Source organism: Pinus tabuliformis, chromosome 5_1 (assembly GCF_031772625.1).
Source record: "Pinus tabuliformis cultivar Carrire ecotype Pingquan chromosome 5_1, CPIR1, whole genome shotgun sequence".
Lineage (NCBI taxonomy): Eukaryota > Viridiplantae > Streptophyta > Pinopsida > Pinales > Pinaceae > Pinus > Pinus tabuliformis.
The window spans coordinates 220,344,080-220,367,585 of record NC_142305.1 but is presented as its reverse complement, the minus strand read 5'-3'; the positions used below and the strand labels follow the sequence as shown (position 1 = coordinate 220,367,585).

At 36.7% G+C, this 23,506-nt stretch overlaps 1 protein-coding gene across 1 annotated transcript; it reads right to left on the bottom strand.

Annotated features, from left to right (window-relative positions):
* Positions 1–1,323: 1,323 nt before the first annotated feature.
* On the bottom strand, positions 1,324–2,095 carry LOC149164193 (ras-related protein Rab11D-like). The gene is made up of 2 exons (XM_089429396.1): positions 1,878–2,095; positions 1,324–1,771 (listed from the first exon to the last, which is right to left on the bottom strand). The coding sequence occupies exons 1-2, from the start codon at positions 2,093–2,095 to the stop codon at positions 1,324–1,326; spliced, it is 666 nt and encodes a 221-aa protein (XP_089285522.1).
* Positions 2,096–23,506: the final 21,411 nt, after the last annotated feature.

Here is a 23,506-nt window from a genome sequence, read left to right as displayed (position 1 = left end):
CCCTCCAATCCTCTCACTATCTCCCTCCCTCTCTCCTCTCTCTCCCCCTCCATCTTTGTGTCTTCCTCTCCCTCTCTTACCCTTCTCTACATCTCTCACTCACCTCCCTCTCTCTCTCTTCATTCCTCCTCTCCCCTATCCTTAAGTTCATCTCCATATCTCTCTTGTCACTCCCCCTATCTCTCCACCTGTTTCACTGTCTTTGTTCTTCCGTCCCATATATATCTAGAGTTAATAATATTAATATTATAATATATTAATATGAATATTAGATTCAATAATAATATTATTATTAATAATATTTTAATATTAATATTAATCTTTGGGCCCATAGACTTGGTAGATAATTAGATGTTGATTTCTAATCCTATTCAATATATTTTTATTTATTTATCATACCTCTTTATACCTCTTTTATAATTATTTATTTACCATACCTCTTTACTAAATATAGTATTTGGCCCATGGTATTAATAATTATTTGTCCCATGGTATTTGGCCCGTAGGTTTCACCTAAATAAAACATATTTTTAGTTTTATTTAAATATAAACTTCAATAAATATAAAAAGAGGTTTTATTTGTTTAACATACCTCTAGTTTATTTATATTTTTATTTATTTACCATACATCATTTTTTAGTGTTCACAAACCTCTTTATATTTTAAATTTATACTGTATTTATACACCTAATAATTAGATTGATTTCTAAATACGGCCAACATTAGATTAAAAATGTTAAATGTTAAACATTATGTTTACATTGTGAGATCTACCCAAATAATATGCTTCTTATTGTATACAAGTTGTGTTAACAAAAAAATTGAAAATTTTGCTTTGGTGAAACTCAACGCAGTGAACAAAATGCAATTGTTAAAATACAGAAATCCACAGTATTTTTTTTTTCTTTAAAATATAAAATAAAATAAATACAAAATAAAATAAATAAAATAAATATTTAAATATCTTTTATTGATTACTGACTCTGAACATTTACCAACTATTTAACTATATACCTATAAAAATAACATAATCCCATGAAATCTCATCTTAGAAACATGCATTCAATTGCATTTAAAATCAAAGGGATAGGGAAGGTATAGCAACAATCGCTCAAATAAGCCATGCTCAAAGGGAAAAAAATTATCATCTACGCTATCTATTTACACTATCTAATTCTACCGATCCAAAAAGTGATGACATGGCCATGAAAATCCTAAGTCATACCATACTCAAAGTGAAAATTCAAAAAAAATAATCTGTGCTATCTATTTACATTATCTAATTCTACTGATAGAAAAAGTGATGACAATGCCATGGCAATCCTAAGTCATACTGCAACAACGACCGTTGTTTGTTTTCGTTTCCTCGTCTTTCCCAATGCAACCCATATCAAGCGGTGTCCCCAGCCACGCAACACCCGCTCTGGACTTCCTATCCTCAACAACTTTAGAGCCCACAAAGTTGCGATAAATCCTAGTGAGTACCTCTGTAAATGCATCCTCCACGTTCACAGCATCCTTGGCCGAAGTCTCGATGAAGCACAGGCCTTCTCTCTCCGCCAAATCCCTGCCTTGTTTGGTGGAGACGCATCTGGAATGTTGGAGGTCCGTCTTGTTCCCCACCAGCATTATCACCAATGAAGAATCGGTTTTATCCCTCAGATCCTTCAGCCATCTCGCTGCGTTCTCAAAGCTCAGCCGGCTGCTTATATCGTACACCACTAATGCTCCCGCTGATCCTCTATAGTACGAAGTTGTTATAGCACGAAATCTGATAACAATATAAGCAGATCACCATTTAAAAAAATAAAACTCGATTTTGAGTTCGCAAACTAATCATCATCAAATTTATTGAATTCTGTTAATTCTCTACGTACCTTTCTTGACCGGCAGTGTCCCAAAGCTGAGCCTTGATGATCTGACCATCGATCTTTTTGGTGCGGGTGGCGAATTCTACTGCAACCGTTGGCTTCGTATTCTGTCGGAAGATATTATCAGCAATTCTGGATAATAAGCTCGTTTTTCCTGCACCACTGTCCCCTAGGAGCACAACCTTGAATAGCCAGTCATACTCTGCGTCAACTGTGTACGCCATTGCTTTCAATATTCTCCGCGCTGGTTATTCGCACGTCTTCGATGAAGAGAATTTTCATACAAACCTCTGAACATCGGAGGATATGTATTTATAGGCGATCCAAGAGATGTATTGAAGGCATTCCAAGGTCGGCCGGCTACTACAAAGAAGTGGTTGCTTAAGCATGGTGTGCAGGTCAGTCATTAGGAAAGTCTTTATTTTGACGGTACATTTCAAGGTATTGTTGAGACGGTTCACATATATTCAAAGCTGCTTAATTGGTATAATGTTTATAGTGAATTATTTTATTTTTAAAATTTTAATTTAATTATTAATATTCTTTAGTGAACAGTAGAGATTTAACTTATATTATATTTTAAAGTATTTTTAATAATATAATTTATTTTCAAAATAGCTATTTTTATTATTTTTTTAAATAAAAAAATTCATATTTTTAAAATGGTTTTTTTTACTTTTTAATTTATATGTTTTAATTTAAAAAATGTCACATGATATTGTTTATAAAATGAGTTATAATTTTTTGGGTATGAGGAATTTCCATGATAAGTAAGGATAACTTTTTATAGTCAGGAATCTTGTTACATGTTTTTTTAGTGTATATATGTTTAATTTCTATATTAATTATTTTATCATTAATAATATGATTATTTTAAATAAAGTATAATTCAGTTGATTCTTATAATTTTTTTAATTTTAGCAATTTGAGATGAATGATGAAGTGTTTTGATGCTTATTATGGATTGATTCTCATGGGCATTTACCGAGTCATTTAATTTATACGGTTGCACTAATTTAAATCTTTAATAAATTTCTTGGTATATGTGTGAGGATGTTTTTTCATCTTATTGGATAATATCTTTAATAAATGTGTTGGTGTATGTGGGTGTCTTGGTATACAACTTGAGTGGGCCTAATGGTTAAGAGTATGTGTTACCTCCTAAGAGGTCATAGGTTCAAAACTAGAGGGGGGTAGAGTATGTATTCCTTTGTAGACTTAGCAATCAAATTTTTGCAGTGAGGTGTGTCCCTTATCCCACAAACGAGGGGGTCTCGTGAGGTGTGTCCCTTATCCCACAAACAAGGGGGTCTCATGAGGTGTGTCCCTTATCCCACAAACAAGGGGGCCTCATACACCAATTTGGTGTCTAACTTAGTTGTGACCTTAAAATTTAGATAATAATAATTTAGGGAGATTTACATCTCATATGTTAGTATGAAATTAGCCATACGTAATAACATTCACAAAAACTCATTAAACTAACGCTATATACATATATAATCTAAAAAAATAAGTCTAATAATTATAAATAAATGTCCTATGCAGGGATACCTATCCTTAAGACCTTCATAATAAATAAAAAACAACTTAAAAAAAGCATTCCAAACTAGTAATGGGTTAGACAAAGGAAAAAACATAATCCCCTACACGGGAGATGGTCCATTAAAGGGTATTGGACATTTTACACAATACAAGTTTGAACATATCAAGAGATCAAGAAATTAACCAATTTAATTATATTTCCACTGATAAATAGAACTACTACTAAGAAAACATAAACAATGCTTTTACAAACACACTTCATGGTAGAAAAATGTGATTGGGAAAATATCATTATGAGTCTTCTTCAACAAGGGTTTCCTACTCTACATTGAGACCCACCCTCTCCATAAGGAGTTAACGTTAATTAGGGAAAAGTATAACACACAAATTCATATGGGGTAGTATATAATTTTTAAAAGAAAGAAAACTATTTCTTAGTATATAGAAGCCAAGGGATATTTTTAATATATTAAAAAATTGAAAGTATTGATGGGTATAGAATATGGTATGCTAGGTGGTTGATTTAGGTATGGGGAGGAGAGGAATTGGGAGTGGTGCAGAGTCTTTGAATGGGTCACTTTATACTAGATTGGTTGGTCCATAACCTTTAAGATCCACAACAATGTATTTTTAAATAATGAATCCATACAAGTGGGAAGAATTTTAAATAAGAGAGAAATAACCTGTTTATAGAGTTTGTTTAACCCAATGTTTCGGACTTCCAAATGAGTCCATCCTCAAGGGATACACCAATTGTTTAAGAGGAGATTAATGATGTATCGTAGAGCTAGACTTATGTATGTATAAAATTTCAAGAAAGGATCAATAAGAAATGATTTAGTCGGCTAGGTTTATTTGATATTTGGAAAGAATTATAATTTATGTTTATTTAATTGTTTAATAATTGAAAATGGTTCAAATTATTAGTTGATTTAATGGAGATTCCATTCTTTAGAAATATTTTATTTATTATATCAGTCTAATGTGATTAATTGATTTAATATGAAATTAGGGTTTGATTAGTAATTAGGGTTGTCTTGAAAAATGAATTTTCATTTATTTGTTTGATTTATTTAATATATTGAATTTTAAATTTTTGACTTATTTAATATATTGTTTCTTAATTACAATCTTATAATATTATGATAATGGATTTCTTATAAAGCTATATAATTTTTTAATTTTTAATTATTAATTTGAAGAGAATATTGTATTTGTTCTCTTCAAATGCTCTTCTTCTTCTTTGTTTTTCAATGCCCATAACCCCATTAGAGACATTCTTATTTGTTTTTCAATGCTTATACCACCCTCAATGACATGAGAAAATATCACATATGTAATAGCTTATACAGTTGCTTAGGCATTAAAAGGTTTAATGTATCCCCTAATTCTCCCATATCAACTTACTCCATGTATTATACCATCAATTTAACACCAATTGAAATCAAGGATTTGTCCAAAAATTCCATTAGAAATTTGAGGATTTTACTACGACATGACAATGTGGCCCAGTGAAAGAACATTATAATGAACCCCATTGCGTAGAAACAAATAAATGACCATAGGAATTTGTGCCTATAGATTCTAAAAATATTTTTCCCCATTTCACTAAGGAGTGTGATATAAGAATTGATACATTGATGACTCATAAGAAAACTTCACTAAACTTAGTCTCTTTTCTTGGTTTCTTAGAAAGGAGAGGAAGAGGCATGATTTGGGTAGCATTGATCCCTTTTGGCCTTAATGGATGATGCAAAGGAATTACTGTTATTAAAGTCTCCATGAATGAAATCAATGCATTAATTAAATTAAAATAGGGAAGAAGAAAAGCAAAAATGGTAACTCACTAGTTTGCATTCATGGCTTATGATGAAGTAAGTGTTTTTATATTTATTACATGTTTATGATGTGTTTGATGAAATTCATGTCATGGTTAGGATGAGTCTCGTCAGTTCCTTGTTCAAGTTTTGTATTAGAAGCTTTGCCTCCTTGTTATTTATCATTACTGGGAATTTCATCAAGTTCTGGGTAGATTCATGAGTCCTAGCCGTGAAAAAGTAGCTTAATTCTTGCGATCACTAGCACAGAACTGGCTAAAAAATGTTGCAGTCACTGGGAAGCAAGCTTGTGGGAGCAACTGGAGGGTTTCAGTTGCATGGAGACCTTGTCATGGGAACGAATGGGGGTTTAGTTCAGTGAAAATCTAAGTTAACTCAGGCATTGGGTACCTGGAGTGGTTGGTTAACTCCTGGGGGTCATGTAGCACCTGAGGGAGGTTTGTAAAGTGTTGGTTCATCAGTTCCACTTCCTTAAGGTGATCTAGGAGGTCAAATTGTATCATAATAACTCTTTGTCACATATTTACCTTGATGGACCGATTAGCTTGGGTAAGTGTGGAAGGAGGGTGTTACAGTCCACATACATCAGAGTGGACTCACCCCAATATTACTCCAACTATGTTATCTTGGACCTGTATGGTGGATTTGACATATTTCCCTAGTGTGCATCCCTTGTAGACATCATGCTAGTCAAGGGTGCATGATTTTTAAGACCCCATGGTGTAAGTGTCCCATGTGCCTATCCCATAGTTCTCCAACATCTTGACTATGCACATTTTCTACCTTGCTACTCAATGCAGTGCAAGAATCCACCTCAAGTTTGTATATATTTTTCACTCTAACTCCAATCTATTTCACTTGCCCTGTAGCTACATGTTTCAGAAAATCTTTGCCCTTGTTGAACACAATATCATAACCTTTGTCCTCCAATACAGTTACATAAATAAAATTCTTCTTTATGCCAGGTACATACATAACATCTTTTAGATGAAGATGGAAGTCCGATTCCCTCTTAAAGGTGATAGTACAAATTCCTTTGGTACTATACCTCTCATTATCTCCAAGTTCTATGTGCATTTGGAGATCCTTCTCCTCTAGGAAACTGAAGAATTCTTCGCATCTTGCCATATGGAATGAGGCTCATAATCTAGGCACACCACACTCCCCATTACAGTTCTTTCCATGCATGCAATCAGGGTGAAGTCCAATTCAAATTGGGAGGTGAAAGCATCACCTCCTGCTCCTCCTAAGGTCTTCTAATTGAATTTATTATGCTGACACTTGGTTGCATAGTGTCTGTATTTGTGGCAATGATTTTTTTTTATGTTGCTAAGGTCCTTCTTCTTGCCATTATTCTAGTTGGACTCAGGCTTGCATTGGGAATTGTTTCACTTGGACTTCCCTTGCCCACCAAGGAAAAATTTTCTTCCTCCTCAGCTCTAGATGTTACTCCATCTCTAGTGTTCCTTCGAATTTCGTCCTACACCAAATCAAACCAAAGTCTCTCCGAATTTAGTAATTTTTCCCTTCCATTTATAGAGTCCTGGTAGTTGTGCCACGATTTTAGAAGGCCTAAGAGAGCTAGGCTCACTAGCTCAGAAGATGGCACATTTTCTCCTACTCCTCTAAGTTTATCTTGAACCTGAGTGAATATAGAGAGGTATTGTGGAATGGTTTCATTTTTTTGCATTCAAATGTTTCTGAGCTTGTCCCTCAATGCTAATTTCATGGCATCACTACTATTTTAGAATAATTCAGCGAGGGTCTTCCACATAGAAAATGGAGTTTCCTTTCCATGTTAATTCAAGACTATGTGGTCTCTCACACCCTCCAGGATGATCCTCCTTGCTTTTGCAGTATCCTTATTCCACTGGGTTAATTGTTTGGCATTTGATGATGTTGGATTTAGAATGATAGTTTTGGTGTATTCCAACACTCCATTACCATCATATAAAACTTCCGTCATATCCTTCCAAGCTATGAAATTAGAGGTTCCCTCCAGTGCATACTCCAATCTCAATCTGTTGAAAGACACTTTCCCCGCATGAAATAAAATTTCTTCACTGAATCTGCAAATCAAAATTTCTGAGGCAAGAGATCTATTGACTAGTTGCTTTTGTATTTTCAGGTGCTTTGATACCATGTAGAAATGGCAAGAAATTTTCTACTACTGATGAACTCGAACTTAAAGCAAGAGATATAAATTTCTTCTAAAATCTTCGGAATAGAAAATCACAAGATAGAAACACATGCAATGACATGCAACTATCAAAACACAAGGAACACAAATAATTTTACAGGTGAACCCAACTTGGAAAAACCACTTCACCACTTTTCATTAATTAGATGAGAATGTGAAACTATTATAATGTCAGCTTCAAGCTCTCAAGCACAATCTACACAGTAAAACTATTCTCCTGCTGAATGACTATGTCTAGACAACACTTAGCCTACAGAAGACCCCCAACTTCCTCCTATTTCCTTGCGCAATCATGTAGAATTGAGCTCCTAAAGAATAGCGGAACTCCCTATTTCCTTGCACAAATCCAAGGGAATTGATCACCTGATTAATTTCCAAGCCTGTACACTCAACTAGTATACAATTGATGATTAAAATGTGCCTTTTACTCCACTCCAACTAGGCAATTCGAATTCCATGCTCTAAGATTCCTATCCTCAACAACTTTAGAGCCCACATACTTACAAATAATTCGAGAGAGTACCTCTATAAATGCATCATGTTCACAACATCTTTAGTTGAAGTCTTTATTTTGACGGTACATTTCAAGGTATTGTCGGATGGTTCATACCAATATTCAAGTCTTAGCTTAATTGGAATAACGTTTATAGTGAATTGTTTTATTTTTAGAATTTTAATTTAATTATTAATATTTATTTTTTAGTAAATAGTAGAGATTTAACTTATTTAATATTTAAAAATATTTTTAATAATATAATTTATTTTCAAAATAGTTATTTTTTAAATTATTTTAGTTATTATTTTTGAATAATAAAAAAATCATATTTTCAAAATATGTTTTTTTTACTCTTTTAATTAATATTTTTTAATTAAAAAATATCATACTAAAATGAGTTATAGTTTTTTGGGTATGGGGAATTTCCATGATAAGTGAGGGTAAATCTTCATGGTTAGGAATCTTGTTACATGTTTTTTTAGTGTATATATGCTTAACTTATATATTAATTTTTTTTATCATTAATAATAGTGATTATTTTAAATAAAGTATAATTTAGTTGATTCTTATGATTTTTTTAATTTTAACAATGTTATGAAACCAGCTCAAGAAAAGATAGAAAAGATAGATCAACGCCTTAGAATTCAGCCTCTTCGAGGGGGCAACCTCCTTTACATTACATAAATGAACAATTCTTGGATGATACAAATGACAAAACCTCCTTTCTATATATAGGAGTCTAAGGAGTCACAATATAATCCAGCCGACCTAACAATAATAATATAAAGCCACAAAAATAACAATAGAGGGATTCTATGGGGCACAGAAATAACAATATGGGGGTAATAGGGGCACAACAATATAAATAAGGGGTATAACTACAATAGTAATGGGGTAATCACTAGTATTATAGGGACCCAACATGCCCCTCTCCTTCAAAAAAGTGTTGTCCTCAACGCTTGAGTAGTTCTGGATACTTCTGCATAAAATTCTCATCCTCCCATGTGGAATCTTCAGCGGATAAGTTCTTCCACTTGATAAGATACTCTGAAATTGATCGATTTCGTAGCTGTCGAGTTCTTGTTTCTGTGACTGCTTCCGGTTCCAATATAATTTTTCCTTCCTCGTCAAGTTCTGGCAATATTGTTTGAATTGGGAGCTTGTCACCTATAACCTTCTTTAAACATGAAACATGGAAAACTGGGTGCAATCGAGAAGCTGCAGGAAGCTCCAATTTGTATGCCATAGTACCAATCTTTTGCAACACCTTGTATGGACCATAATACTTTGGTGATAATTTATTATCCTTCTTAGCTTGCTTTAGGGACATTTGCTTATATGGTTGTAGCCGTAGGAATACCCAATCACCTACATCAAAACTTCTTTCACTGCGATGTTGATCTGCCTGTTGTTTCATTCTATTTTGTGCCAACACGAGGTTATCCTTTAAGAGTTGGAGGACTTGTTGTTGATGTTCGATGTGATGTTCCACTGCCTGAACCTTAGAATTTTCTCTTAAATATGATGTGATGGATGGTGGTTGATACCCATAAAGTGCCATAAATGGGGTCATTTTTGTTGCTGTATGGAAGGAAGTGTTATACCACCATTCAGCCAGAGGCAACCATTTGACCCATTGTGTCTGTTTATCAGATACAAAGCAACGAAGATATCCTTCCAAACATTTGTTTACTATCTCAGTTTGCCCATCAGATTGAGGATGATAAGATGAGCTATGAGCTAACTGAGTACCAAGACAAGAAAATAATTCTGTCCAAAAATTTCCAGTGAAAATGGGATCTCTGTCACTTACAATAATCTTTGGGTTTCCATGTAGCTTTTGAATTGTTTCCATAAATGCAGTAGAAACTGTACTGGCTTTAAATGGATGTGATAATGCACAAAAGTGTGCATACTTGGTAAGTCTGTCAACTACCACCATGATGACACTCTTTCCCTCAGACTTGGGTAAACCTGTGATAAAATCCATTGAAACCTCCTCCCAACGTTGGCTTGGAATGGATAAAGGTTGTAATAGACCCGGTGTCTTAATTGTTTCAACTTTATTTTGCTGGCAAACCAAACATTCCGCCACAAACTTTTGAATATCTGATTTAAGGCCATCCCAAAAAAATTCCTTCTTAACCCTGTGGTAAGTTTTTAAAAATCCTGAGTGCCCTCCTAAGGGAGAAGTGTGCAATTCCATAAGAATCTTTTGTTTTAGCTGGGAATTCTTACAGAGGTATAAGCGATCTTTGTACCATAACGAATCATTTTTCCAGCTAAATGTATCAGAAGTACTGGAATCTTGTTGTAGCTTTCGAATAAGTGCCCACACTTCTTCGTCATTCTTCCATTCCTCCCTTGCTTCGTTTATCCAATCTGGTTGGATAATAGAAATGGCACACAACAATGCTTCCACATCCTCATCCTTTCTTGAGAGTGCATCTGCCACCACATTTTGCTTCCCTTTTTTGTAGATGATTTCAAAGTCATAACCCAACATCTTTGTGACCCACTTTTGTTGCTCTTCAGAGGATAATCTTTGTTCTAAAAAGTATTTAAGGCTATCATGATCCGTTTTTACCTTGAAGTGTCTTCCCATTAGGTAGGGTCGCCATTTCTTAAGTGCATGGAGTATTGCCAACATTTCCTTCTCATAAATAGCTTTGCTTAAAAACTTTCCCTTGATTGGACGACTTTCAAAAGCAATGGGTCTTTCATCTTGCATTAGAACAGCACCAATTCCATTTCCTGAAGCATCACATTCCACAATAAAGGTTTTTGTGAAGTCCGGTGTAGCTAAGACCGGTGCTTGGCACATTGCCTCTTTAAGATGTTCAAAGGCCTTTGTTGCTTCCGGAGTCCATGAAAATGAATCTTTCTTCAATAATGTTGTTAGAGGTGCTGCTATTCTCCCATAATTCTTAACAAACTTGCGATAATACCCTGTCAACCCAAGAAATCCTCGCAGATGCTTTATGGATGTGGGGATTTTCCATTCCTTAATGGCTTTAATTTTGCTAGGGTCTACCTTAACTCCTTCATGAGATACAATATGACCCAAATATTCCACCTCCTGGACTCCAAAGAAACATTTGGATCTTTTTGCATATAATTGTTTCTCCTCCAATAGTTGTAGCACCCTGTCAACATGTTCAACATGATCCTTCCAAGACTTGCTGTAGATTAGTATATCATCAAAAAATACTAACACAAATTTTCTAAGGAATGGTTTGAAAATTGAATTCATCAAACCTTGAAATGTTGAAGGTGCATTGGTAAGGCCAAAAGGCATGACCAAAAATTCATAATGACCCTCATGAGTTCTAAATGTCGTTTTCGGAATGTCTTCAATCTTCATTCTGATTTGATGATATCCCGAACGAAGATCCAACTTGGTGAAGTAAATTGATCCATGCAATTCATCCAGTAATTCATCAATAACAGGAATGGGGAACTTATCTTTAATAGTGAGCTTGTTGAGCTCCCTATAATCCGGACACATGCGCCATGATCCATCCTTCTTGTGCACCAATACTACTGGAGCTGAGAAAGAACTTTGACTTGGTTGAATTATACCAGCCTCTAGCATTTCTGCAACCATACGTTCAATTTCACTTTTTTGGACATAGGGATATCTGTACGGCCTGATGTTTGGAGGAACACTTCCTGGAATCAGATGAATAGCATGATCATGATCACGCATAGGTGGGAGACCTTTGGGAGTCTCAAATACCTTGGAATGATTGTCCAGGACTTTTTGGAGATCTGGAGAAATAGATGATTCCAATGTGGAAACATCTAGCGAACATAATTGTGCAATTACACCTCTTTGCTCCTTTTTTAGAAGCTTTGTCATGCCATTAGAGCTGATTATCTTTCCTGGTTTCCCTGCAATACCCCTTAATTCAACTTCCTTTCCTTCCGTAGAAAATTTGATGAAAAGTTCTTGAAAATTAAAAGCTATTGTACCCAAGGATTGTAGCCATTGGACTCCTAGTACAACATCAGCACCTCCCATTGGAATGGAAAGCATTGGGCTAGTCAATACATATTCTCCCATGGATAGCTTGATATTATGGCACTTTCCAGAGCAATTTATTGTTCCTCCATTTGCAATCATCACTTGACACTCTGGTGCTGGATATAGGAAGCAATTCAATTCTTTTGCTACCCTACAATGAATAAAATTGTGGGTGCTTCCTGAATCAATCAACACTATTACCTTTTTCTTCTTGATTTGTCCTTCTATCTTGATGGTTTGAGGAGTGGTAATTCCCGCCAATGCATTACAAGATATGGTCGGATTTATTTGTTCTTCATCTAGGCTTTGTTCCTGGAGTATATCTTCTTCTTTTGACCTTTCTTGCTCCTTTTCTTCTTCCTCTTCACAATCTATGTAGAATAATTTCTTCTCAGCACACTTATGACCTTTAGTGTATTTGCTATCACAACTGTAACAAAGCCCTTTTGCTCTTTTTTCTTCCAATTGTTGTGGTGTCAACCTTATAGGTTGTGGAAGACTAGGGGCAACAACACTTCCGTCTTTATAGTTGTGAGTGGTATGCTTCCTGGTTGCCATAATTTTTCTTGCTAACCTGAATGCCTTCTCTAATGAATCAGGTTCCCAAAGGCGAACATCATGTTGGATATTATCCTTTAAAGACCCTATGAACACATCAATCCTATGCTCCTCTGGAATATCTTTTACCCTTATGTTCAATTTTTGGAACTCCTCAATGTGCTCCATTATTGAACCCTTTTGTTTGAGACTTATCAATTGGCTAAAAAAAGTGTTGCTTTTTGTATCTTCATAATGTGCTATCAATTCTTCCGTAAAAATTGCCCAAGTGATAAATTGTTTACGAGAGCAAAGCCATTGATACCATACAAACTGATTTGGTTCCAAATATACAGTTGCCATACGTACCTTTTGTGTGTTTTGCACATTATTGAGATCGAAGAATTGCTCCATCTGTAATATCCATGTGGCGGGATCCTTGCCATCAAACTTCCTCATATCGATTTTTGGAATATGGTGATTCTTCGATCCAACATTAGCGTCTATGGAATCATGATTAACATTTCTTTTGTTCTCATCATGAGTTTCCTTTACTACCTTTTCACCATTAGTGACCCTTTCTTGTAGCAACTTCTTCAATTCTTCCATGTTTGTCTTCAAATCTATCTTCAAATCTACCATCGAATTCTCCATCTTAGCTTCCATGCCCTTTATCTTAGATTCCACGCCATTTATCTTAGATTCTACGCCACTTATCTTAGCTTCTGTTAGCTTTTGTGAGCGTGACATTTGTTGCACTTGTTCTTGTAATTTTGATATATCATGTAGCATTTCTTCCTCTTCTTCATGAGTCATGCTAGAGCTTTCAGGTTCCTTACTAGGTGTTTGCATTTTCTTTCCTCGGGGCATCAGTTACCGATAATAATGCTTTACTATGCCCTTTGAATTCCGTTAAACCAAGCTTACACAAAAATTAAAAAAAAAACTACACACCTTTTTTCACTTTATAGAAGCCTGATATTGAATCTGATGTATCTCTGTAATTTCGAATCATCCAGTTCTGAAATTGCTACCTGTAGTAGCCTTCTGCGTCCTCTTTCCAATGCCACAAGTCTGAGCCAAATTGGATTCTCCAAGGAAGAGTTATGTGAAATCTCCCACAGTGACTTGCTTTTAGACTGGTTTAGTAGAGCGAACTTGTACGACGTGCCACGAGTCACTGTTTCAACCTTTGAATCTGAAACACACACAAAAGAAACTACAGTCTGTCCTCTTTCTGTACCTTCTTACGAAATTTCAATTCTATCCCCAGAGAGAAAGTTATGACGATTTTCCCCAGGTCACCTGTTTTGAATGTAATTCAGGAGTCTGCAAAAAGACCAACTTCCTCAGATCATATCTCCGCAAATATTGTGCAAAAAGCTCTGAAATTCGGACCCAAGGTTTAGCGCGATTTCTTCTCAAATGGGTTTTTTTTGCGACTTCTGAAACGTCACAGAAAAAAAGTTATAGCGAAAATGCCACGATGACCTGTTTGGAGCAGCGAAACCCTAGAATCCAAAGCTCTGATACCAAATGTTATGAAACCAGCTCAAGAAAAGATAGAAAAGATAGATCAACGCCTTAGAATTCAGCCTCTTCGAGGGGCAAACCTCCTTTACATTACATAAATGAACAATTCTTGGATGATACAAATGACAAAACCTCCTTTCTATATATAGGAGTCTAAGGAGTCACAATATAATCCAGCCGACCTAACAATAATAATATAAAGCCACAAAAATAACAATAGAGGGATTCTATGGGGCACAGAAATAACAATATGGGGGTAATAGGGGCACAAAAATATAAATAAGGGGTATAACTACAATAGTAATGGGGTAATCACTAGTATTATAGGGACCCAACAAACAATTTGAGATGAATGGTGAAGTAAGTGTTTTGATGCTTATTATGGATTGATTCTCATGGTCATTTACCTAATCATTTAATTTATATGGTTGCACTAATTTAAATATTTAATAAATTTGTTGGTATATGTGTGAGGATGTTTTTTCATCTTCTTGGATAACATCTTTTATAAATGTGTTGGTATATGTGTGTGTCTTGGTATACAGCTTGGGTGGGCCTAATGGTTAAGAGCATGTGTTACCTCCTAAGGGGTCACAGGTTCAAAACCAGAGGGGGTTAGAGTATGTATGCCTTCGTAGACTTAGCAGTCAAATTGCTGCACTGAGGTGTGTCCCTTATCCCACAAACAAGGGGGTCTCATACACCAATTTGGTGTCTAGCTTAGTTATGACCTTAAAATTTAGATAATAATAATAATTTAGGGAGATTTACATCTCATATGTTGGTATGAAATTAGCCAAATACCTAGTAACATTCACAACAACTCATTAAACTAACCCTATATACATATATAATCTAAAAAAAGAAGTCTAATAATTATAAATAAATAAATTTCCTATGTAGGGATACTTTAAGACCTTAATAATAAACAAACATCAACTTAAAAAAGGCATTCCAAACTAGTAATGGGTTAGACAAAGGAAAAACACATAATCCCCTGCATGGGAGATGGTCCATTAAAGAGTTATTAGACATTTTACACAATACAAGTTTGAACATGTCAAGAGATCAAGAATTGAACATGTCAAGAGATCGGGAAATTAACCAATTTAATTATATTTCCACTGATAAATAGAACTACTACTACCAAGAAAACATAAACAATGCTTTTACAAACACACTTCAAGGTAGAAAACTATGATTGGGAAAAAATCATGATGAGTCTTCTTCAACAAGGGTTTCCTACTCTACTTTGAGACCCACCCTCCCCATAAGGAGTTAGTGTTAACTAGGGAAAAGTATAGCACACAAATTCATATGGGGTAGTATATAATTTTTTAAAGAAAGAAAACTATTTCTTAGTATATAGGAGCCAAGGGATATTTTTAATATATTAAAAACATGAAAGTATTGATGGGTATAGAATATGGTATCCTGGGTGGTTGATTTAGGTATGGGGAGGAGAGGAATTGGGGGTGGTGTGGGGCCTTTGAATGGGTCACTTTATACTAGATTGGTCCATAGCCTTCAAGATCCACAACAATGTATTTGTTCTCTTCAAATGCTCTTATTCTTCTTTGTTTTTCAATGCCCATAACCCCCTTAGAGACATTCTTCTTTGTTGTTCAATGCTTATACCACCCTCAATGACATGAGAAAATATCACATATGTAATAGCTTATACAGTTGCTTACACATTACATGGCTTAATGTATCCCCTAATTCTCCCATATCAACCTGCTACATGTATTATACCATCAATCTAACACCAATTGAAATCAAGGATTTGTCCAAAAATTTCATTAGAAATTTGAGGATTTGACTAGACATGACAAATTTGTGGCCCAATGGAAGGACACTATAATGAACCCCATTGCGTAGAAACAAATAAATGACCATAGGAATTTCTGCCTATAGCTTCTAGAACTATTTTTCCCCATTTCACTAAGGAGTGTGATATAAGAATTGATACATTGATGACTCATAAGACAACTTCACTACCACTAGTCTCTTTGTTTGGTTTCTTAGAAAGGAGAGGAAGAGGCATGATTTGGGTAGCATTGATCCCTTTTGGCCTCAATGGATGATGCAAAGGAATTAATGTTGTTAAAGTCTCCATGAATGCAATCAATGCATTGATTAAATTAAAATAGGGAAGAAGAAAAGAAAAAATGGGTAACCCACTAGTTTGCATTCATGGCTTATAATAGTGATGCCATGTTACCATACTAGGTATAGAAATAAAAAAAGGCATTAAAATTGTCATGGAAAAAACAAAAACTTAAGATATCAAAGTGAAAATTGAGGGATTTTTAATTGGAAAGATGTATCATGAGAGGGGTTTACCAAAAGGATTTTGGGAATATATAATGAAATTAGGGGTAGTTTGTACTATCCATAAATGCACATGGTGTCATAGGTACATGAAATCAACCCCCTTGTAACACTCCCTCATGAGTTACGATGTTGGGAGGAATTTTAATTTGTTATTGTATTGATTCCACCCTCAATTCATCTTCCTAGTGGGGGAAGAATTATTACTTGTACATTTATTATTCGAATTGAGGTCATTGTACATTCACAACATTGGAAGTACCTCTCGTTGAGTTAATGTGAATATAATTATTAAGTTGGAATAGATTAAAGTCCCTCACTTGTAAATTTCAAATTCATCTTTGGAAGACACTACAACAAATCCCTTTGATTACCTTCCTCTTTAGCTCCCTTTTTCTACTTCCACTGACTATTTTAGTGTATTTTTCTCCACCTTTTTGAAAAAATTGACACTATTTATCGGGATGGCGCTAATTTTGGCATTTTTTTCGCCAATCACAGACAGTTGGCACTAAATTCAACGATAAATAGCGTTGATTTTAGCACCAATTAATACACCCAGTTTAACATCTTCTTTAGTTCCTAATGTAGCTTCATGTATAGCTTCTTGTGTAACGTCCTATTTTTCTCCTGGTTATGGCATTGTTTTTAGCTTCCTGTGTAACACCCTATTTTGCTCCAGGTTATGGCATTGTTTTTAGCTTCTTTTTTAGCTTCTGCTGTAACATCATTCTTGGTAGTTGTCATTTATGATGAAAATCCTGAACTCATTGAAAGGGTAACCTTAATTATTACGCACCCATTATCAAATTTCATTTAATTGATATTCTCTACCAAAGTGTTTGTATTGATCAAGTATCGCCCTAATAGTCTTTGAGAAATTCTAATTAGTAACGGTCTCTGAAACAATAACGGGAGGAGCGAAATTCCGTCATGAACCAGAATCCATTGATGCATTGTTGCACCATCCATAAACCCTAGAAATATTTGGGAATGCAGGATGGTTAGTCTACTTTGAGAAACTTCAGCGTTTTAGCAAACAAATTGTTATGGAATTCACAGAGGCTCTATAGGAGCAGCATTCAGAAGTTAGAGGATTCATAATTGTTTTTATAGAGGACATAATTTCTAGGGTGACAGGTTTACCTCAGACATAGGCTCATTGGTTTTCTTGGAAAATAGTAGTTCCAACATCGAGGAGAGGAAGTAAGGGGCAAGGGGAGAGGTATTGATAAAACATCCCTTCCTCACCCTCAGGATGATGTGGATTTCTTTATACATAATTTCAATACTTCTGAGGTATGTTTTTGTATAGTATTCAATTATTGGCACATATTCATAATAGACAGTGAAAAAAATTGCCCTATTATTTTCTAAAATATTTACAACATATGGTAGAGGCGGTGCATATGGAAAAACATCCAAAGACCTACTTAACCAACCATGTACTCATCAAATTAATCATAGTTGATTCATTGGAATAGCAGGGAAGCACATGGACTGGTTTATTGGTAAATTCACACCCACCATCCACTGAAACAGAGGAAAGTGAAAGTGAAGAACATGAGGTAGGTGTTAAAATAACACTAGAAGATAGAGAAATTACACCTCCCACACAAAGTAGAGCAGTTACACTTCCTAGACAAAGAAGAGTGGTTACACTTCCTAGACCCTATCACAAAAACGGTAAGATATGGTGTTCCATAAGAATGTTTGTTGGTACATCCACTGAAGGAAAAATAGCATGCACTAAAGAACCTATGGATATATCTAGTGGATAATCTAAGGATAGTTATTATGGATGCCCTATTGAGGAAGAAGGGCCTAAGGTAGAGACTGTTGAAATAAGGGCACTTGGAACAACATCAGCTGAAGCAAGGGTTCCTGAAATAGAAATGCTTGGGGAATCTAAGGAAGTATCTAAAAAATATACTCTTGTACAAATTGTGGTGAAAAAAAGGAAATTAAAGAAGCCATAAAGTGAAGAACAGGAGGTAAGTGTTGAAACAACACCAGAAGATAGAGCACTTACACCTCCCAGACAAAGTAGAGCAGCTACACTTCCTAGAAAAATAAGAGTGATTACACCTTCTAGACCTCGTCACAGAAGCACTAAGAGATAGAGTTCCATAAGAATGTATGTTGGTACATCCGCTGAAGGAAAATGAGCATGCACTAAAGAACCTGTGGATATATCCAATGGAAAATATGAGGATAGTTATTATGGATGCCCTATTGAGGAAGAAGAGCCTGAGGCAAAGACTATTGAAATAGGGGCACCTGGAACCACAATGGCTTCACTGATGAAGCAATAACATATCACGTGCATTCACATTAGGGGATAAAAAATGAGGAAAATATAAAATAACATATTAACCATATAATAGGGGCTAAAAGGGTTTTTTTTTTATGTTATATTATAATATATATATGATAGGGTATTTTTTATTCCATTTTTTTGCCAAGAAGAGGCAAAAAATAGGCGTGGGATGGAGAAATAAAGGTATTAAGAGCGGGAATATTTTTTCCTCTTTGCGCCATTGTTGTTGTTGTCTTCTCTGCTAATTGGCCTCCCAAACCATTTTTTCTATTCGATTTCAGCTTAATCATTGTCAAAGTGGTATCAGATGCAACTTTGTTCATCGCTCATCAGTATGATGCCAAGATGAAGGAAATCACAGAATTTCAACAAAAGGAGTCGAGCTCTTTGCAAGCTATGATGAAGTTCAAGATAGCTTCGATGAAATGGGCTACACGAGAATCTTCTTAGAGGTATCTATGCCTATGGGTTTGAGAAGTCGTCTATGATTCAACAGAGGGGAATAATGTTGTTTTGCAAGGGCCTTGATGTGGTATAGCAGGCCAAATCTATAATGGGAAAGACAATGACTTTCTATTTTGGAATTCTATAATAACTTGACTATGGTTTGATGGGTTTTGGCCCCCACCCAAGAGCTTGCACAAAAAATCTAAAAGGTCATGTGTGCTCTCTTGGATTACTTGCAGGTTAAATTCCATGCTTGCGTAGTTGGAACTAGCGTTTGTGATCGTCAGCATATACTCATCAGTGGATTTCATGTTGTTGTTGGAACCCCGGGCTGTGTGTTTGACAGGCACTCTCTTTTCCCTTATTACATCAAGATGTTTGTGCTAGATGAAGCCAATGAAATGTTTTCCAAGGGTTTCAAGGACCAGTTCTATGATTTTTACTTTATTATTCTTTTAAGAGCATGGGAGATTTCCTGAAGAGCAAAGAAGAGGAATGATGGTTGTGGATGAAATGATTGAGCGAGTTGGAAACATGGATCTAAATGATGTTCATGAGAAGAACATGTTTCAAGCGTCTAATACCAAGAAATCGCTCTTCTTCTATGTCAACCTTGCCAAGGTATGTAACCAACCACCCTTTAGTGATGGCTTATGTGGACTTTATTTTCTTCACACCCACTGATATTATGGCCTTTGTGTTTTTTCCATGTCTACTATCCAGTGGATTTTTATTATGTTTTCTGTATCCATTACGTTGTCTCAATTTTAGAGTTGCATGGAATTTTGTCTGCAAAACCTAGGGTTTTTTTAGGGCTTTAGGTTTTTCATCTATGGTGTCTCATATGGAAAAATCATCGAGTTGTTTATGTGTAGTTGGGTTGTACAATGAATTCTTTACATTGGCATTTTTTATTTTCTGTTCTCACCATAGGTAATTATGTTTAGGGAAAAGTTGTCATAGGTCGGCACTAATAAATATACCAATTTTAGTCGCTTAGAAAGGCCTAAGTTGAATCTACAACGTTTTCCATTTTGTTGAATTTATACTTATATTTATAAATTGTTTCATTCAATTTGGATGGGTAAAGTATTAAATCAAGTTAAAATGAGGATAGGCTAGGAATTGATCCTAAGACATGTCCCTTGTAGATGGGATGCTCTATTACTAAGCTAAATACCCTATTACATAATGAATATTGTGAATGGTTTTCTTCAACAGGCCCTTGTGGAGCCTCTTGGTTCATATCTTCAAGTTTCTACCATCCAACCTGTCCCATGGACAATCTAAGAATTGAACATAGGACTTGGCCCTAACCAGCAGACATCTCTATCTTTCATGATCCAAGTGGATATTGGTGGCCACCTGTTAATTCCACTTGGATCCCCTCTAGTGCTTCTTTCAGTTTTTTCAGTTTCCTTAATTATAGCACAATTTACTATTTTTAGCAGTTTTTCGGGTCCTAAACTTCCAGAGCCGTTTTGAGGCCCTAAACGACGTTTTTTGGGAAATCTACCAGTCGTATTCCTCAGAGAGATCTTTCCAACGGGCTATCATGCGCGTCAAACGGAGATAATACGACCAATTCGCGACCCCAGGAAGTTGATGTACCAACTTACCCAAACAATTTGGTGTTTCATCTTCTAGGGTTGGGTTTTGGAATGTGAAGGGTTTTCCATTGTTTCTCAACAATAAATAGGCCTTCGAGCCTCATTGTAACACAGTTCAGAGGCATGTAGCCACACATCTCTTCTCAGAGATAAGCTACCATCGCCCTAGCTGGTTTATTTCCATTTCTGGTTGTAAGCATATTTCAGTATTTTCCATTAATGAAATGAAGTATTATTTCCACTGCATCTTTGTGTATATGGTTATCTCTGTAATTTTTTGCGTTCATGTTTAAGTCTGGATCAGTGGTATCAGAGCGGTCTTCTTTTTCTCTATTTTTCTTTGCATGTCCCCAACGAGGTCGGGATATAAGGAGTTAGGGCTTGAGCTAGTCGAACCTTTGCAAGACCAGCCTCGCAAATCCCAACGGCCTCCCATGGCGGATGAGAAGAAAGACGAGGGAGCAGGAGATCCTATCAAAATCTTGCTCGAAGAAGCCCTCGAGTGACAACAGAACGCGATGATGGAAAACTTTACCCAAATCCTTCAGCGGCTACCCAAAAGTGACGCATCGGCTTCTAGCAGCTACTCTGGAAATGCCAAGCCCTTTAAGGTACAAGTTAATTTTGAAATCCCCATATTCGAGGGTCAGATAGACGCAGATGTCGTAGATAAATGGTTAAATCTGCTAGAGGGCTATTTTTCTGTTCATGAATTTTCGAGTCGGGAAAAGATTGTTTTCACTCTTCTCAAAGCAGCCCCCCATGTCAAGGACTGGTGGGAAACCTACTGCGAGCAGAAGGATGAAACTACAGGCTCGCTATTTTCAGCTGCACCCACCTGGAATTCATTCCGGGATGCCATTAAGGAGCAATACTACCCTGTTGGAAGCTATGAGGATGAATACATAAAGTGGACCACGCTGCGGCAGGGAAGGGATCAAGATGTGCCGGAGTTCACCAATCTTTTCCATACCCTTCGCACGAAGTTGGGTATCAAGGATTCGGAGCAGCATTTGATACTCAAATACTGCGGCTACCTGCACAAGTACATCCAGGAAGAAATGGAATTCCTGAACATCTCATCGCTCGGCATAGCATACCGATATGCCGTCAAGATCGAGTAGAAGTTTAAACAAAAGAAGCGAGACTTTGGATCTGCGAATCCAAAGCAAGGGAAAGGTGACCCTAAACCACAAAACAAAGTACAAAGCCAAGGTGGGGCAGCCCAAGACAACCCACCAAAGATACAAGCAAAGAACAGTGCCGCAAAGCCGAAAAATGACATGGGAAAATGGTGTGAGTTCCATAAGAGCTCCACTCACAACACAAGTGAGTGTCGAGCCAAGCAGTCACTGGTGGCTGAGCTAAAGGTTTCAGAATCAGATGCATGTTCCGACTCTGAGTCAGAACCTAACAAGGGGAATGACAAAGGGAAGCAGATCATTGATGCGGATCCCAACGCCACTGTTGCTACTGCCAAGATCTAGAAAAATGAACCCGAAGATCCAGAGGAGGAGCGTCTCTTCCACTCCCAGATGTGGGTAAGGGGCTCCCCGCTACAGTTCATTGTCGATAGTAGGAGCCAAAAGAACCTCATTTCGGCAGAGGTCGTGAAGCGGTTGGGCTTACCGACCACAGCACATCCACAACTGTACACCATCGAGTGGATGCACCAAGGACGGGATCTTCGCATGAGCCAATAGTGTCACCTTCCATACAACATCAAGCCCTTCACAGATGAGGTATTGTGTGACATTGCTCCGCTTGAAGTTTGTGATGTATTATTAGGACAACAATACTTGTGGAAGCAACATGCTGTGTATGAATCAAGACCCCGTGTTGTTATTATTACATTGGGAAATCAGTTGTACAGGATACCAGAGGTAGCACCGCCTGCTGCCATCTCTTTGATTACTGAAAAACAATGCAGTAAGCTCATTTCCAAAACTGGAAAATTTGTTTTCCTGATGATACGCCCTCAAGGAAAGAAGAAGACGGTGGCCACAACCTCCAGACAGGGCCCCTCTGCACGACAACTACAGATGGACAAGGTCATGGAGGAGTACGAGGACATCTTCACCTCCCCCGTAGGGGTTCCTCTACACTGTTAGGTCAAGCACTCCATCGATCTGACCCTAGGTGCGCCGCTACCCAATGGACCAATTTATCAGCGCTCTAATCTGGAGAACAATAAAATCAAGAGGCAGATTCAGGAGCTGTTGCAGAAAGGCCACATCCGTCCGAGTTCATCGCCTTGCGAGAGCCCAATTGTGTTGGTACAGAAGAAGGATGGGACTTGGAGACTCTGTATTGACTATCGGGGGCTGAAAAAGATCATTGTCTGTAATAGGTACCTGATCCCGCGGATTGATGACCTCCTGGACCAACTAAAGGGGGCAAAATATTTCAGCAAGATTGATCTGAAGTCAGGATATCACCAAGTACCAATCGAACCCTCTGATGTGTGGAAAACTACCTTCAAAGCCAAGGAGGGCCTTTTCGAATGGTTGGTTATGCTTTTCGGGTTGACGAATGCTCCTGCAACCTTCATGAGGCTAATGGATGACATCTTGCGGCCATTCACCAACTCATTTGTAGTGGTATACTTGGATGACATTCTGATCTTCAGCCAGAGTTGGGAAGAGCACCTCCACCACATCCGACAGGTTCTCCAAACACTGCGGCAACACAAGCTATGTGCCAATTTGGAGAAATTCACTTTTGGCATGACCCAGGTTCAGTGTCTGG

Bases quoted from the DNA above. Each gene is read 5' to 3' on its own strand.
- LOC149164193 (XM_089429396.1), bottom strand. From the start codon at position 2,095: ATGGCGTACACAGTTGACGCAGAGTATGACTGGCTATTCAAGGTTGTG. The intron at 1,772-1,877 runs GTACGTAGAGAA...TATTGTTATCAG, and splicing joins GACACTGCCGGTCAAGAAAG to ATTTCGTGCTATAACAACTT.